The sequence below is a fragment of the Esox lucius genome, chromosome 20 (assembly GCF_011004845.1).
Source record: "Esox lucius isolate fEsoLuc1 chromosome 20, fEsoLuc1.pri, whole genome shotgun sequence".
In the NCBI taxonomy this organism is placed as follows: domain Eukaryota; kingdom Metazoa; phylum Chordata; class Actinopteri; order Esociformes; family Esocidae; genus Esox; species Esox lucius.
This window is the reverse complement of record NC_047588.1, coordinates 44,175,786-44,194,825: the sequence shown is the minus strand read 5'-3', so window position 1 is coordinate 44,194,825 and position 19,040 is coordinate 44,175,786. Positions and strand designations below refer to the sequence as shown.

The 19,040-nt window shown below is 44.1% G+C and overlaps 1 protein-coding gene across 4 annotated transcripts in view; it reads left to right on the top strand.

Moving 5' to 3' along the window:
- The window catches only part of si:ch211-45c16.2 (mitogen-activated protein kinase kinase kinase 13), a 60,777-nt gene that overhangs the window by 22,278 nt on the left and 19,459 nt on the right, over nt 1–19,040 (top strand). For all 4 annotated transcript variants that reach the window (XM_029115442.2, XM_029115440.2, XM_020041229.3 and 1 more), the window contains 2 exons: nt 14,523–15,211; nt 17,978–18,161. In XM_029115442.2, the coding sequence (XP_028971275.2) occupies nt 14,599–15,211; nt 17,978–18,161 (797 nt within the window). In that variant the 5' untranslated portion in view covers nt 14,523–14,598. The remainder of the gene's footprint in view (nt 1–14,522; nt 15,212–17,977; nt 18,162–19,040) is intronic.

Genomic DNA, 19,040 nt, shown 5'->3' with positions numbered 1-19,040 from the left:
TTAATGCCCCGGTGTGGGGTAGGGTTTATAATGAATGCCCCGATGTGGGGTAGGGTTTATAATGAATGCCCCGATGTGGGGTAGGGTTTATAATGAATGCCCCGATGTGGGGTAGGGTTTATAATGAATGCCCCGATGTGGGGTAGGGTTTATAATGAATGCCCCGATGTGGGGTAGGGTTTATAATGAATGCCCCGATGTGGGGTAGGGTTTATAATGAATGCCCCGATGTGGGGTAGGGTTTATAATGAATGCCCCGATGTGGGGTAGGGTTTATAATGAATGCCCCGATGTCGGGTAGGGTTTATAATGAATTCCCCGATGTGGGGTAGGGTTTATAATGAATGCCCCGATGTGGGGTAGGGTTTATAATGAATGCCCCGATGTGGGTTAGGGTTTATAATGAATGCCCCGATGTGGGGTAGGGTTTATAATGAATTCCCTGATGTGGGGTAGGGTTTATAATGAATGTTACCTAACCTTCAGCAAGAAACGGAACCTTTAATTTATTCTTCCCATTCTCCTTTAGTGACCAGCTACTCCTCTGATTTCCTCCTTCAGTAACCGGCTACTCCTCTGTTTTCCTCCTTCAGTAACCGGCTACTCCTCTGTTTTCCTCCTTCAGTAACCGGCTACTCCTCTGTTTTCCTCCTTTAGTAACCGGCTACTCCTCTGTTTTCCTCCTTCAGTAACCGGCTACTCCTCTGTTTTCCTCCTTTAGTAACCGGCTACTCCTCTGTTTTCCTCCTTAAGTAACCGGCTACTCCTCTGTTTTCCTCCTTTAGTAACCGGCTACTCCTCTGTTTTCCTCCTTTAGTAACCGGCTACTCCTTTGTTTTCCTCCTTCAGTAACCGGCTACTCCTCTGTTTTCCTCCTTCAGTAACCGGCTACTCCTCTGTTTTCCTCCTTTAGTAACCGGCTACTCCTCTGTTTTCCTCCTTCAGTAACCGGCTACTCCTCTGTTTTCCTCCTTTAGTAACCGGCTACTCCTCTGTTTTCCTCCTTCAGTAACCGACTACTCCTCTGTTTTCCTCCTTTAGTAACCGGCTACTCCTCTGTTTTCCTCCTTCAGTGACCTGCTACTCCTCTGTCCTCCTTATGTAATCAGTTACTCCATTCTTTTCCTTCAGTAATCAGTTACTTTTCTCTCCTTTGGGTTCCTGCTACATCATATTTAAGTTATTTGGAACAAAAGGGGAAGTATTCATGCAATTAAAACATTTCAATTTTGTGTTTGTAGTTAAAGAGACTTCCCCAATTATGTAATCCTCAGTGTAGATCAGTTAATTCTAGTTCCAGATTGTATTTGCTTGACAAGTGACACTGATATGTCATTAATTACCTGTTAAATGATATGATACTGTAGTATCTTGTGGTTTGGAAGCTCCGGCTACAGCAGAGCCATGTTATCCCTTTGACCTCAGGAAGTTGGAAGGTTAACCACAGAAATCCATGCAATGGTACTGCTCTGGTTCGGACTTGTAACCTTGCTGATGGAGGCATGACCTGGCACAGACACAGCTAGGACAGGGATTTAGAAAGGTCTGTAGATACAGGACCATCACAGAATGAACCCACTGAAAGGTCCAATATGCCTGACACCGTGACCATGCCTGAATGAAATCTATTTTACCCCGATGCCAATAGGTGTTCCACTGATCCAATCAAATATATGAAATACATATAATCCAGTCAATATGAAATACATATAATCCAGTCAATATGAAATACATCTTCCTTCTAAGGAAATTATTTTCTATGTATTGTCCCTCATATAGGATTTCACATCCATATTTATTCCCTCCCCCAGTTGTCTGTGATAGCGCAGCTTCATTCATGAAGAGGGACGTGGACAGATCACCCTGTCCTCCCACACGAGTCACAAACTACAGGACCTCTCCTGCATCAGACTCTCCCCATCTTCCCATCTTCTCTGGTTTTCTATCCATCTGTTTACAGTCCCTCTCTCTCCATCTTCCTTCCTCCATTTTCCCATCTGCTCAGGTTTTCTATCAGTCTGTTTAAAGTCCCTCCCTCTCTGGTCGGAGAAAAGCAGGATGCTTCTGAGCTCTGGCAGCTGTGAGTTAATATATGGTGAACGGGTGTGTGTGGGTCTGTGTGTGTGTGGGTCTGTGTGTGTGTGGGTCTGTGTGTGTGTGGGTCTGTGTGTGTGTGTGGGTCTGTGTGTGTGTGTGGGTCTGTGTGTGTGTGTGGGTCTGTGTGTGTGTGTGGGTCTGTGTGTGTGTGTGGGTCGATCTGTGGGTGTGTGTGGGTCGATCTGTGGGTGTGTGTTGGTCGATCTGTGTGTTTGTGTGTAGCTATGCTTGTGTGTGCGTGTGCGTGCTCATTGTGTTTGTTGCTTGAAGTTATTTTAGGATCAGCCTGCGATGCTGCAGTGCTCTGTCTGTTTCTCCCTCTCGTTCTGTCTCTCTTCATTTCTCTGTCTCCCTTTCTCTGTTTCCCTCTCTCCCTCTATCTGTTTCGCTCTCTCTCTAACTCAATCCTTTTCTCTCTCTGTCTGTTTCACTCTCTCTCCCTGTCTTTCTCTCTCCCAGTCTTTCACTCTCTCTCCCTGTCTTTCTCTCTTTCTGTTTCTTTGACACTCTCTCTCCCTTCCTGTCTGTCATTTGATGAAGGACAGAATATAGTGGGAAAGGAGAGAGAGACCATAATGTTCTCTGTCAGAAGGAGACATTTAGCAGTCTAAGGACATCCAAAATCCACACACACACACTGGGCCGCCTGTCCTTTAGAGCAGTAGGAGTATATATCATTATATAACATTGGCCTGGGGTTTAGAACAGTAGGAGTATATATCATTATATAACATCAGCCTGGGGTTTAGAGCAGTAGGAGTATATATCATTATATAACATCGGCCTGTGGGTTTAGAGAAGGAGTATATATCATTATATAACATTGGCCTGGGGTTTAGAGCAGTAGGAGTATATATCATTATATAACATCAGCCTGTGGGTTTAGAGCAGTAGGAGTATATATCATTATATAACATCGGCCTGTGGGTTTAGAGAAGAAGGAGTATATATCATTATATAACATCAGCCTGTGGGTTTAGAGCAGTAGGAGTATATATCATTATATAACATCGGCCTGTGGGTTTAGAGAAGAAGGAGTATATATCATTATATAACATCGGCCTGTGGGTTTAGAGAAGGAGTATATCAAAATGTATTTCAATCAATCAAAATTTATTTATAAAGCGCTTTTTACAACAGCAGTTGTCACAAAGTGCTTTACAGAGACACCCGGCCTTAAACCCCAAGGAGCAAACAACAGTAGTGTTGAATTTCAGTGGCTAGGAAAAACTCCCTAAGAAGGTCGAATTTTAGGAAGAAACCTAGAGAGGACCCAGGCTCAGAGGGGTGACCAGTCCTCTTCTGGCTGTGCCGGGTGAGATTTTAAGAGTCCAATTGGAATAATAAATAAATTTCTCTTGGCTAAATCCAGAGTATATTTTTATATAACATTGGCCTGGGGTTTAAAGCAGTAGGAGTATATATCATTATATAACATTGGCCTGTGGGTTTAGAGAAGAAGGAGTATATATCATTATATAACATTGGCCTGGGGTTTAAAGCAGTAGGAGTATATATCATTATATAACATTGGCCTGGGGTTTAGAGCAGTAGGAGTATATATCATTATATAACATTGGCCTGGGTTTTTGAGCATAGTTACATTGTAATTATCATCAGGGTCATAGTAACATTATGGTAATGAAATTCAGGATCATAGTTACATTGTAATGATCATCAGGATCATAGTAACATTATGGTAATGATATTCAGGATCATAGTTACATTATGGTAATGATCATCAGGGTCATAGTTACATTATGGTAATGAAATTCAGGGTCATAGTAACATTATGGTAATGATCATCAGGGTCATAGTAACATTATGGTAATGATATTCAGGATCATAGTTACATTGTAATGATCATCAGGATCATAGTAACATTATGGTAATGATATACAGGATCATAGTTACATTATGGTAATGATCATCAGGGTCATAGTAACATTATGGTAATGAAATTCAGGATCATAGTAACATTATGTTATTGATGTCCAGGGTGTCCAAGGTAACATTATGGTGATGGATGCACCAATCCAATATTGGCATCAGAACTTTGTCCGATACTGGCCAAAAATACAGGATTAGGTATCTGCGACAGAGAGTCTGTAATGATCCGATACCATGAAAAAGATAACAGTAATAACAATGTACAGAAAACACAATGTCAGTTGTTGATGATGGGCAGACCAGACCACAGAAACAAAAATGTTCTGCAGTCTGAATTACTTTATACTTGATACAGCCTTTAGTAAAACTAGTAGTTGCAAATGTTGCATTTCATGGGGTGTCAGTAGAGTTGGCTAATGCTAGCTGAGGCCTTCCAGTTAACACCAGGTTTTAAGGAAAACTTTCCGTTTGTCACATGCCTAGTTTTCACTTCAGTGACCTCTTTGTACAGTACTTACCCACTTTCTTATCCTACATTGCTATAGAATTTCCACAAATGCCTTGTGTGCCTTTTAACATCAGAAAAAGTGTTATCTGTGCATCCCTAATAGTTGTAATGATCTTTAGGATGATAGTAACTCGGTAATGATCTCCAAGGTGATCATATCATTATGGTAATGATTTCCAGGATGATAGTAATATTATGGTAATTATGCTCTGCTGTTTCTCCTCTGTAGTCTGATATGGTTTCTGTCAATAAAATGGTCAGTCACAGCCAACCTCTGACCTCTCCTTCCATCTCTCTCCCCCGTCCCCCTCTCTCCTCTCTGTCCTCCTCTCTCTCTGTGTCAATTCAATTCAAACGGCTTAATTGGCATGGAATGTGTTACTACATACAGAAATATACATTAAAATAAAGTTAAAGGGAAAATAAACAAACAGACAAAAAAATAAATACCGAAGTAAGTAGTAGAAAGGGTCCAGGTATTCATTACATTATCCTGATACATTATTAACCTGATACATTACTAATCTGGTTGGGTGTAACATCATTTGCAGCTAAGATGGCATTACTCTGTTTTTCTCCTCGAATAAGCTCGATTTTCTCAGTTTCTGTTATTCTTTCAACGTTTCAGTGTTTCAATTACATTTTGGTGTCACATTTTGGGAAAAATGGGAAGAGCACAACCTGTCCTCTCTGGGTGCCCAGATGTCTGTGATGAGTTGTGTCTGTGGTCAGGTTGTGTTTATGTGGAACTTTTAGCCCCAGGAACTACTTTTCAGGTACTAAAATGTTCCTTCAGCCCATTGTTGTGTGTTTCCACCGTGGTCTGAAGACCTGGGAAGATTAGGAAACTTTTGTCTTTTGACTTATGTTCTTACTCTGATGTACGCCATACAAAGCAACGGAAAGGCATCTTTATTATTGATGTGACACAGCAACAGCACAGCAACCAGGGAGGAGATTCAAGTTGTGCTGCTGTTGATCATGATTTATTGGTTGGCAAATGTGGTCATTGAGTCAATGGTGGAGAAGAGATGAGTCGTAGTAGCAAAGCAGGTTCAAGACGCCCGACATTCTAGACCTTAAGCAAGTAAACGGATTTAAAGATTTTTTGATGAGATTGACCGTGAGATGACTGAGAAATTCACGCTATCGCACATAAACATTTTTAGTTTTTATCTGCGAATTAATAAATGTTTCTGCAGTGAGCAAGACATTGTGTGGGAGTTCTTTTGTTTTCAGATTTACACATGGCCTATACACACATTTGGTTCCACAAAAATGTAGGTACAAAATACAAATGTGCAAAACACAGGTTGTTTTAAACACAATTTGTTTTAATGTTAAATCTTCTCCCGGTACTGTTTCCCGGTATGAATAATAATTCCCGCTGGATTTGGTCCTCAACATAAACGATGGACACGCAGTTCTTCGAAAGTTTCCTAGTTCCTGGGTAAAGTTCCTGGTTATAGTTCCTGGGTAAAGTTCCTGGTTTAGTTCCTGGGTAAAGTTCCTGGTTATAGTTCCTGGGTAAAGTTCCTGTGGTGGAAATGCAGCTTGAGTTTGTACATAGAAAAACACTGACAGACTCAGTGCCTGGGTTTCCTATCAGTCACAGTGGTCAGATAATCTGCCCCTGTATACTGTCTGTTTGGGGCCAAATAGCAGTGCAGTTCTTTTTGTTTTGTGGTAATTTAATTGGGTCAGACTGAGTGATGTCCTGATGTTTTGTTGGGTTGGTATTGCTTTGTGAACTTAGTTTCAGAATCAGCTTGCTGATGGCTCTCTTCTGTGTGGTTTCCTCATGGCATTGGAGGGCTTTGTAGTGATCGGAGTGGGGGTGGCTTTTAAAAAAAAAAATGATTATAAAATTTGGTGGCTTTTTTGGATATTCATCAGAAGGTGGAATTGGCCTAGTCCTGCTCTGCATGAGTTGTTTGTGGTTTTTCTCTGGACTCTCAGGATGCTCTTACAGAGTTCTGCATGAAGGCTTTCAATTGGATGTTTGTCCCATTTGTCAAATTCTTGTTTTGTAAGCGAGCCCCACACTTCACTGCCTTATAGTGCAATTGGTTCAATTATAGATTTGAATATTTTGAGCTAGATCCTAAATGGTATGTCTAATTTGATCTCTGTGTGTCTGTCTCTCGTTATTCCCTGCTTCCTCTTGAAGAGTACAACAGTGATTGTTGTGGAGCAGCTGGTCTGCTGCTCTCCGTTTGTATGTCTTCTAGCCGGACGGTCGGATGGAGCCGGCTCCTCTTTGTGTCCTTTGTTGTCAAGCTGGGTTCATTCTCCTATGCAACTGCATAACAACACGACCCCTGTGCAACTGCGTAACAACGCGGCCCATGTGCGCCTGCGTAACAATGCGGCCCCTGTGCGCCAGCGTAACAACGCGGCCCCTGTGCGCCTGCGTAACAACGCGGCCCCTGTGCGCCTGCGTAACAACGCGGCCCCTGTGCGCCTGCGTAACAATGCGGCCCCTGTGCGCCTGCGTAACAATGCCACTATGAATTCAATTTAAGACCAATTTCACCCCACACAAAAAATACATAAGGACCCCAATTCGACTGAAGTACCCACTGTTGTAAGAGCAGTACGACTGCTAACAATATACACTCACCTAAAGGATTATTAGGAACACCTGTTCAATTTCTCATTAATGCAATTATCTAATCAACCAATCACATGGCAGTTACTTCAATGCATTTAGGGGTGTGGTCCTGGTCAAGACAATCTCCTGAACTCCAAACTGAATGTCAGAATTGGAAAGGTGATTTAAGCAATTTTGAGCATGGCATGGTTGTTGGTGCCAGATGGGCCGATTTGAGTATTTCACAATCTGCTCAGTTACTGGGATTTTCACGCACAACCATTTCTAGGGTTTACAAAGAATGGTGTGAAAAGGGAAAACATCCAGTATGCGGCAGTCCTGTGGGCGAAAATGCCTTGTTGATGTTAGAGGTCAGAGGAGAATGGGCCGACTGATTCAAGCTGATAGAAGAGCAACTTTGACTGAAATAACCACTCGTTACAACCGAGGTATGCAGCAAAGCATTTGTGAAGCCACAACACGCACAACCTTGAGGCGGATGGGCTACAACAGCAGAAGACCCCACCGGGTACCACTCATCTCCACTACAAATAGGAAAAAGAGGCTACAATTTGCACAAGCTCAACCAAAATTGGACAGTTGAAGACTGGAAGAATGTTGCCTGGTCTGATGTGTCTCGATTTCTGATGAGACATTCAGATGGTAGAGTCAGAATTTGGCGTAAACAGAATGAGAACATGGATCCATCATGCCTTGTTACCGCTGTGCAGGCTGGTGGTGGTGGTGTAATGGTGTGGGGGATGTTTTCTTGGCACACTTTAGGCCCCTTAGTGCCAATTGGGCATCGATTGCCCAATTGGGCACCACGGCCTACCTGAGCATTGTTTTTGACCATGTCCATCCCTTAATGACCACCATGTACCCATCCTCTGATGGCTACTTCCAGCAGGATAATGTACCATGTCACAAAGCTCGAATCATTTCAAATTGGTTTCTTGAACATGACAATGAGTTCATTGTACTGAAATGGCCCCCACAGTCACCAGATCTCAACCCAATAGAGCATCTTTGGGATGTGGTGGAACGGGAGCTTCGTGCCCTGGATGTGCATCCCACAAATCTCCATCAACTGCAAGATGCTATCCTATTAATATGGGCCAACATTTCTATAGAATGCTTTCAGCACCTTGTTGAATCAATGCCACATAGAATTAAGGCAGTTCTGAAGGCGAAAGGGGGTCAAACACAGTATTAGTATGGTGTTCATAATAATCCTTTAGGTGAGTGTATATTACCAGTTCTCCAAAGGTATGCAAACTTTTGAGCACAACTATATCTCATGAACAACCGTGTTGGGAGAAATGCAGCCAATCGCCACGAGTGTCTTGCTGACATCAAACATTCTGACTGAAATCGTGTTTTTTCACTGTGTGCGACCAGAGCTAAAATGCCTTCAAAGAGAAGCAAATTTGAAGAGGCATTGCAGTCTTTCAAATCCACTGTGAGGGAACATTTTAGATTCAGCGTTAAATATAATGACGAATTTAATAAGACCGTAAACAAAGTACAGTCTGCCAGCATTGCTTTGCCACTGTCAACTGCTTGAGTGGAAACACTTCTAACATGATGATGTAATTCATAGAGAAGCTGTACCATTACCCGCAAACCACGATACGTAGCAAACGTACCAAACCACGATACGTAGCGAACGTACCAAACCACGATACGTAGCGAACGTACCAAACCACGATACGTAGCGAACGTACCAAACCACGATACGTAGCGAACGTACCAAACCACGATACGTAGCGAACGTACCAAACCACGATACGTAGCGAACGTACCAAACCACGATACGTAGCGAACGTACCAAACCACGATACGTAGCGAACGTACCAAACCACGATACGTAGCGAACGTACCAAATCAGGAGGAAATTAAGAATGTCAAGAGGCCCTTAATGAAGAATAACTAATACCGTCTCGGTAAGGCAGTCCTTCAAACAATCAGTCAGTTGGCCAGACCAACATTCAGAGAGAGAGACAGTCTACCAATGAGCTAGCAGACAGACAGTCAGGCAGATGTGATATTTGGAGCAAATGCCTGGGTTATGTTAGAATGATTTATTAGTACCTTTAAACTGAGCAGATGTCTGCCCTCCATCCTACCTAAAAACCTCCTCATCCTGAGGCGTGTAAAGCAGCTTTAAAATTCATCAACATCGACCCATATTTTAGAGAACACATGAGGACATAAAGTACTGCTAGTACCTATTCATCCTCTTACTTGGTGAGTTTAGGGTATAGCTCCTACCCCATCACCTTGCTTCTGCCTTTTGGAGTTAAGGGTCTTTTGTGAACCCGGATGGATAAGGCCATCTGTATGAATTGGAAGCTGAAGGCATTGAGACATGAAGGGCTGTGGTATATAAAGACAAACACACCCATATTAGTTTTTATTTTGAACATTCAGGCAGGTACACACACATCAGAACCACAATCACCTTCATTCACAAAATAAATTCACTGATGCCCAGCATTTGCCTTGTAGCAATTCTGACAGGAAACATTAAATTGATGTAAAATGTACATGCATTTGCATACAATGGGTGGTGAGTTAGCATATAGGATAATGGACTATTAACAGTAAGAGTATAAAATTTACATTCATTCTCAGTAATTTAGAGTTGATCTAGACATATTACAGATCTATAGTTCCAGTATATGATTCGATAGAGAGCAGTTTTAGGAGCGGAACAATACGGCTTTTGAATTGGCTGTGATCTGTTCGGAAGGTGGCTCCATGTGGTGAATATAGTTTTGTTAGTCTCTATGGGACAGAAGGCCTGTTATGGAGGACCACGAGGATGAGCTGTTCTTCCCACTGGCCCACGGATCATTTTTGGAACATTGTGTGTCCGGGATGGAAGGGGCCAGAGATTATCTTTCCTGCACACTTCCTGATCCTGGAGTCCTGTAGGACCTTGATTGAGGGCAGGAGGCAGACGATGCATGTGGACCACAGACAATGACCCTGCATGACGATGACCCTGCATGACGATGACCCTGCATGTGGACCACAGACAATGACCCTGCATGACGATGACCCTGCATGACGATGACCCTGCATGTTGACCACAGACGATGACCCTGCATGACGATGACTCTGCATGACGATGACCCTGCATGTGGTCCTCAGACAATGACCCTGCATGACGATGACCCTGCATGTGGACCACAGACGATGACCCTGCATGACGATGACCCTGTATGTGGACCGTGGATTGTGTCCTTACAGGCGCTGCATCCATTCAATGAGTCCGATATGAAAAAGGTCTGACAATCAGCACTTTAATATTTTAGTTTTTGTTTTCAAGCAACTTAGAGAGTGCTGAAGACACCAAATCGTTGATGCCTGAATTGCGGGTGGATCGGTTACAAAATCTACAACCCCGTTTCTGAAAAAGTTGGGACACAATGATGTGGGACAGAATGCAATGATTGTCTATGGTGCATAGTATCACTAAAAGATTCAGAGAATCTGGAGAAATCTCTGTACACAAAGAACAAGGCCAAAAACCAATATTAGAAGGCCGTGATTTTCAGGCCGTCAGGCGACTCTGCATTGAAAACTGACATGATTCTGTAGTGGACATCACTGCATGGGATCAGGAACAGTTCCGAAAAAAACATTGTACATTGCTCCATCCACAAATGCAAGTTAAATCTCTACCATGCAAACAATATATAAACAAGATCCACAAATGGTGCCACCTTCTCTGGGCCTGAGCTCATTAAAGATGGCCTGAGTTGAAATGGAAAACTTTGATGAATCAACATTTTAAATTATTTTTGGTGATCATGGACGCCGCGTCCTCCGGACTAAAGAGGAGAGGGACCGTCCGGCCTCTTATCAGCGTACAGTTCAGAAGCCAACATCTGTGATGGTATGGGGGTGCATTAATGCACATGGCTTGGGTGACTTGCACATCTGTGAAGGCACCATTAATGCTGAACAACATATACAGGTGCAACATGTGCTGCCATCCAGATGATGTCTTTTTCAAGGAAGGCCTTGTTTATATCATCAAGACATAGCCAAACCACATTCTGCATGTATTACAACAGCATGGCTCCATAGTAAAAGAGTCTGGGTGCTAAACTGGCCTGCCCCATTGAAAACCTTTTGAAAAATCAAGGAGACCCTGAACTGTTGTGCAACTGAAATCCTATATTAAGCAAGAATGGAAAAACATTTCACTTTCAAAACCACAGAAATTGATCTCCTCAGTTCCCAAACGTTTACAGAGTATTGTTAAAAGAAGAGGTGATGCAACACAGTGGTAAACATGACCCTGTCCCAACTTTTTTGAAATGTGTTGCTGACATCAAAATCTAAATGGGCATGTATTTTTCAAAATCAATAACATTTCTGTTTCAACATTTGATATTTTGTCTTTGTACTTAGTATCAATTTAGTATAGGGAAAAATTATTCAATTTGTCAACGGAACAGTCTCAGATATAATGGCAGCATACAATACACTGCTTATTGATAGCCTATTATGACCTGCAGTTGCTTTGTAATTGTGATTTAGTTGCTTTAAGTTCTTATCCATGTGGTGTTTCTGTTATTTTGTCCGCCTCCTGTATTTGAATGATTCAGCCACATTTCGAGCTGAGCATCTCAAGTGTTGAATATCTGGTGTGTTTACTCAAGTTAACCACCACCTCTGGTTGGTTAATATTGGGATGGATATTCCGGTTGGTTAATGTTGGGATGGATATTCCGGTGGTTAATGTTGGTATGAATATTCCGGTTGGTTAATGTTGGGATGGATATTCCGGTGGTTAATGTTGGGATGGATATTCCGGTGGTTAATGTTGGTATGAATATTCCGGTTGGTTAATGTTGGGATGGATATTCCGGTGGTTAATGTTGGGATGGATATTCCGGTGGTTAATGTTGGGATGGATATTACGGCGGCTAATGTTGTGAATGGATTTTACGGTTGTGTGTCTGGGTGGCTGTAGAGAGACTGAGTGCTACAGTACAGGATTATCCTACTGCCCTCATGAGGATAGCCATACAAACGTGTGTGTGCGTGCGTGCGTGCTGTACGCTGGATATGTAACAGTTGGTGTGGGAGGATGGTGTCAGGTTACACCCACGCCTATGTGAAGATGGGGGGTGTGTTATATCTCTGCCAGCCCATCTCTGATTTGGTTTCATTGTTCCTCAGTGTTTCAGATTGTTTAACGTTGGTTTAATGCCGGTAATTAAAATTATTTAAGATTAGAGATTCAAACATAGTAACAGATGTTTTTTGACAAAAATATATCAGTCCATCCAAGGTTCCATCATAGTTAAAATGTCAGGATTCACTTCAGTGGACCAAGTCTTGATTTGATGAACCCTTAACTCTAACCACTCAATTTAACCACTAAACATGAGGTCTTACCTAACCCTTAAAAACAAACCTTTAGACTTTTAATATAAGCCTTAACCCATAACCCTGACCTCTTATTATGTACCACTAACGTCTTTCCAAACCCCTAACCCTAAATCCCCAACACTGGCCGTTTAACCCTTACCTCAACACAGATCATAGTTGATCTAGTCTGTTGATGACTATGGCTCCGTAATGCTCATGTGTTGATGTAGAAACATGTCGGAGCCAAGCGGACATATTGGCTAGTCCGTCTGAATCACAGCCGGTCCCCGTGAGGCAAAGGTCCACTTCCGGCTCAGGGTTTATGTTTAGGATCAAATTTACAATTCATTTTAGAGTTAGAATTTGGGCTTCTCTAAGGTCCAGGCGCTGTTGGTTAATTTTAGGGTTAAGGTTAGGCATTACATCTAGGTAAAGTTTGGGCATAAATGTTACTTTATTGAGATTAGGGTTAGGGTTAGGGTTAAGATTAGGACAAGGGAGCATGCAATTTCTATTTTCTAGTCCCCATGAGGATAGCCATACGTGTGTGTGTGTGTTCTGTGAGGACTGAAAAACCCACTAACCTACCTGACATTTCAACATAATTTAGTTCAGGGGACATGTTTAGAGTAATAATTACTCTTAGAGTTGGGGTTAGGCTTTGGTTTCTTTTCTGACACCACAAGGAGAGAGAACCCCAAAAACGTGTATGTCTTTGTTAATAATGCAAGCACATGGCAGGTGAATCATGCCACCCTCATCAGTAACCCAGCCGTCTCTCTTCCTGGGGTGGAATTACAACAAGGGCCCCTCAGCATCCAGGGCTGGTGTGGACAGACAGGAAAGGAGGGATTCATCATTACCTGGGAGTAGCGTTGGTTCTCTCCTACCTGCACTCTCAGCCGCCTCCTGTCCAGCAGGGTTCTGTACTATGAGCAGGTCACACAGAAGGTTACAGCAGCACTATAGAACTCTGTTACACTGAGATCCTGTTACAGCAGCACTAGAGAACACAGCAGAACCAGCACCAAACCGGACCGTGGTTGGTAGAGTACTGGACCCCCTTAACCTCACAGTCCCCCTGGCTGTCCTCCTCCTGTTTCCCATTGTCTGCATAGTTGGTTCCTCAGAGTACTGTGAGGTCTCTAGATCCTCCCTGTCCCTCAATCCTCCCTGTCCCTAGATCCTCCCTGTCTCTGGTCCCTCCCTTGCCCTAGATCCTTCTTGTCCCCAGTCCCTCCCTGTCCCCACCCCCTTCCTGTCTCTAGTCCCCCAGTGTGTTGGGCTGCCAGATGTTTAGCTCCCAGATCACATCTTCTAATGCTCTGCTGTAGCTGGATTAATCCCTGTTGCCTGGAGAGAGGTAGCTTCCCAGAATCTCTTCCCAACTCGCTGTCTTCCTCTTTATATCTCTCTTCCTCTCTCTGTAGAGTCTACATGTTCAAAAAGTCCTAATAATAATTAATATTTTATGTGTAATTCTTCTCAGTCCCAAATCCATGATGACGGGAAGTCAAGGGATTGTCTCTGCAATGACAGGAAGTCAATTGATTGTCTCTGCAATGACAGGAAGTCAATTGATTGTCTCTGTGATGACAGGAAGTCAAGGGGTTGTCTCTGTGATGACAGGAAGTCAATTGATTGTCTTTGTGATGACAGGAAGTCAAGGGATTGTCTCTGTGATGACAGCAAGTCAATTGATTGTCTCTGTGATGACAGGAAGTCAAGGGATTGTTTCTGTGATGACAGGAAGTCAAGGGATTACCTTTGTGATGACAGAAAGTCAAGGGATTGTCTCTGTGATGACAGGAAGTCAATTGATTGTCTTTGTGATTACAGGAAGTCAAGGGATTGTTTCTGTGATGACAGGAAGTCAAGGGATTACCTCTGTGATGACAGGAAGTCAAGGGATTGTCTCTGTGATGACAGGAAGTCCAGGGATTACCTCTGTGATGACAGGAAGTCATGACTAATGTACATCATGTGACGAGAGGACTCTGATGTAGGACTCTCTTCTTCTCTCTCTCTCTCTCTCTGCAGGTGATTCCCTGAGTTCAGAGAACCCCTCCTGTTAGGAGCGAACTGGCCAACCTCCAGCCACATTGCTGGGTAGCCCATGCTCCCACAGTCCACCATGGGCAGCTCTCCGGAGGTGCTGTCCTGGGCGTCGTGCCCCAGCCTGCTGGTTGGGAAGCTGAAGGAGGAGCTAAAGAACACAGTGGTTGGGGATAGTGTTAAGAAACCCTCCCCCAACATCCCTCCCCAGGCCCCATCTCTACCTCCGCAGATCATCACAGACCTGGCTCCACCCACACACCTCCCAGTGTCCCTGTCAACGCTGGCCCCGCCGCCAGGCCAGGACGAGGAGGCGGTACTGGGTACCAGCCCACCAATCACAGCGCTGAGTGAGGACTCTGGGCGGGAGCAGAGACACTTCGACAACAGCGTCTTGCAGCTACAGGAACAAGAGGAGACGGAGTCTCCGCCCCCATGTGGTCAGGGCAGTGAGGGGGAGGGGACAGAAGAGGGGGTGTGTCCCATACACCAACACCACCCTGGGTCTGGACCCCACAACCACCCGCACCCCCACGATGACATCAAGTTGCACTTTCATAGATCACCTGGTGGGGGCGGAGGAGGTTTCCTGGAGGGTTTGTTTGGCTGTCTCAGACCTGTCTGGAATATTATAGGGAAGACCTACAGTACAGAATACAAACTACAGCAACAAGGTTTGTACACACATTTTAGTATGCAGAAAAAGTGTGCAGAAACAAAATAAAATCCCATTCCCTACTATTTTTTTTTTTCTCCATTAAATAACCTTTTACCCTTAACCCAACCCCTAACTAAAATATTGTTTTCCCTTCTTGATGATTTTAGGTCCTGGAGTTTTGTAAAACATTAATACACACACACTTCATTGGCCAAGGCAAGCCAACTGTGAAACATCCCAAAATAATTGACCTGAGTTCATCCTATCCCTTCGGTCTTTGTACTTCTGTGTGCCCTTGTCTCCTGGTCTGGGTCAGTTGAACCAGCTGTCAGGGGTCTTGGCTCTGCTCTCCTGGGGTGGGTCCGTTTAACCAGCTGCACCAGAACGATACAAGATGGAAAAGGGTTTGGCTGTGTGGTTTCTACGTAAATATATCACCATAGCTGAAATACTGGGGAAGCTTGTCAGGGCTGGGCAGGAAATAGAATAATCTTTGGCATCCCTCGAGACCACGACTAAAGCTTGTTGATAACTGCTAGCTGCCCCTGACCAGAACCACACACCATGTTGATAACTGCTAGCTGCCCCTGACCAGAACCACATCATGTTGATAACTGCTAGCTGCCCCTGACCAGAACCACACACCATGTTGATAACTGCTAGCTGCTTCTGACCAGAACAACACACCATGTTGATAACTGCTAGCTGCTTCTGACCAGAACCACACACCATGTTGATAACTGCTAGCTGCTTCTGACCAGAACCACACACCATGTTGATAACTGCTAGCTGCTTCTGACCAGAACCACACACCATGTTGATAACTGCTAGCTGCCCCTGACCAGAACCACACACCATGTTGATAACTGCTAGCTGCCCCTGACCAGAACCACACACCATGTTGATAACTGCCAGCTGCCCCTGACCAGAACCACACACCATGTTGATAACTGCTAGCTGCCCCTCTACCACTATGCATACTAATGTTGGATGTAATATCAGACATTGAAGATTAAATCAGATGAGTATGATCCTTATGGTCAGACAGGGCCCAATCGGCTGGTTGTGTCCCTTAAAGACCATAGTCATAGGATGCCTGTTTGTTATGATTGCATGCTTCCCAATCGCAACATTGTGTGCATATATTATGATGATATTTTATATTTAACGATGCCACCTGCTGTCTCCTCTAGACGTGTAATAACACATCGTCCTCCCCTCTAGACATGTGTAATAACACATCTGCCGGTCCTCTCTCTGGACGTGTGTAATAACACATTGGCCTGTCCTCTCTCTGGACGTCTGTAATAACACATTGTCCTCTCTCTGGACGTCTGTAATAATACATTGTCCTCTCTCTGGACGTGTGTAATAACACATTGGCCTGTCCTCTCTCTGGACGTGTGTAATAACACATTGGCCGGTCCTCTCTCTGGACGTGTGTAATAACACATTGGCCGGTCCTCTCTCTGGACGTGTGTAATAACACATCGGCCTGTCCTCTCTCTGGACGTCTGTAATAACACATCGGCCGGTCCTCTCTCTGGACGTCTGTAATAACACATCGGCCTGTCTTCTCTCTGGACGTCTGTAATAACACATTGGCCTGTCTTCTCTCTGGACGTCTGTAATAACACATTGGCCTGTCTTCTCTCTGGACGTCTGTAATAACACATCGGCCTGTCCTCTATCTGGACGTCTGTAATAACACATCGGCCTGTCTTCTCTCTGGACGTCTGTAATAACACATTGGCCGGTCCTCTCTCTAGACGTCTGTAATAACACATCGGCCGGTCCTCTCTCTAGACGTGTAATAACACATCGGCCGGTCCTCTCTCTAGACGTGTAATAACACATCGGCCGGTCCTCTCTCTAGACGTGTAATAACACATCGGCCGGTCCTCTCTCTAGACGTGTAATAATACATCGGCCGGTCCTTTCTCTAGACGTGTAATAACACATTTGCCGGTCCTCTCTCTAGACGTGTAATAACACATTGGCCGGTCCTCTCTCTAGACGTGTAATAACACATTGGCCGGTCCTCTCTAGACGTGTAATAACACATTGGCCGGTCCTCTCTCTAGACGTGTAATAACACATTGGCCGGTCCTCTCTCTAGACGTGTAATAACACATCGGCCGGTCCTCTCTCTAGACGTGTAATAACACATCGGCCGGTCCTCTCTCTAGACGTGTAATAACACATCGGCCGGTCCTCTCTCTAGACGTGTAATAACACATTGGCCGGTCCTCTCTCTAGACGTGTAATAACACATCGGCCGGTCCTCTCTCTAGACGTGTAATAACACATTGGCCGGTCCTCTCTCTAGACGTGTAATAACACATTGGCCGGTCCTCTCTCTAGACGTGTAATAACACATTGGCCGGTCCTCTCTAGACGTGTAATAACACATTGGCCTGTCCTCTCTCTAGACGTGTAATAACACATTGGCCTGTCCTCTCTCTAGACGTGTAATAACACATTGGCCTGTCCTCTCTCTAGACGTGTAATAACACATCGGCCTGTCCTCTCTCTAGACGTGTAATAACACATTGACCGGTCCTCTCTCTAGACGTGTAATAACACATCGACCGGTCCTCTCTAGACGTGTGTAATAACACATCGGCCGGTCCTCTCTCTAGACGTGTAATAACACATTGGCCTGTCCTCTCTCTGGACGTGTAATAACACATTGGCCTGTCCTCTCTCTGGACGTGTAATAACACATTGGCCTGTCCTCTCTCTGGACGTGTAATAACACATTGGCCTGTCCTCTCTCTAGACATGTGGGAAGTTCCGTTTGAGGAGATCTCGGAGTTGCAGTGGCTGGGCAGCGGTGCGCAGGGTGCTGTCTTTTTGGGCAAGCTGCACGGCAATGAGGTGGCCATCAAGAAGGTCCGCGAGCAGAAGGAAACAGACATCAAACACCTGAGGAAGCTGAAACATCCCAACATAATAAGCTTCAAGTAGGTCATCTTCCTTGAAACACCCCACCGTGATCAGCAACAAAATGTCCTGGTCTCTGAATCCCTTGCAAAAATCTTCAGCTTCAAATAGGTCCTGTTCTCTGAAATAACCCAAAATCATTAGCTTCATGTAGGTCCTGTTATCTGAATCAATCAAACATCCTTAGCTTCAAGTAGGTCCTGTTCTCTGAAACACCCCAAAATCATTAGCTTCAAGTAGGTCCTGTTCTCTGAAACACCCCAAAATCATTACCTTCAAGTAGGTCCTGTTCTCTGAAACACCCCAAAATCATTAGCTTCAAGTAGGTCCTGTTCTCTGAATCAATCAAACATCCTTAGCTTCAAGTAGGTCCTGTTCTCTGAAACACCCCAAAATCATTAGCTTCAAGTAGGTCCTGTTCTCTGAAACACCCCAAAATCATTACCTTCAAGTAGGTCCTGTTCTCTGAAACACCCCAAAATCATTAGCTTCAAGTAGGTCCTGTTCTCTGAATCAATCAAACATCCTTAGCTTCAAGTAGGTCCTGTTCTCTGAAATAACCCAAAATCATTAGCTTCAAGTAGGTCCTGTTCTCTGAAACACCCCAAAATCATTAGCTTCAAGTAGGTCCTGTTCTCTGAAACACCCCAAAATCATTAGCTTCAAGTAGGTCCTGTTCTCTGAAACACCCCAAAATCATTACCTTCAAGTAGGTCCTGTTCTCTGAAACACCCCAAAATCATTAGCTTCAAGTAGGTCCTGTTCTCTGAATCAATCAAACATCCTTAGCTTCAAGTAGGTCCTGTTCTCTGAAACACCCCAAAATCATTAGCTTCAAGTAGGTCCTGTTCTCTGAAACACCCCAAAATCATTACCTTCAAGTAGGTCCTGTTCTCTGA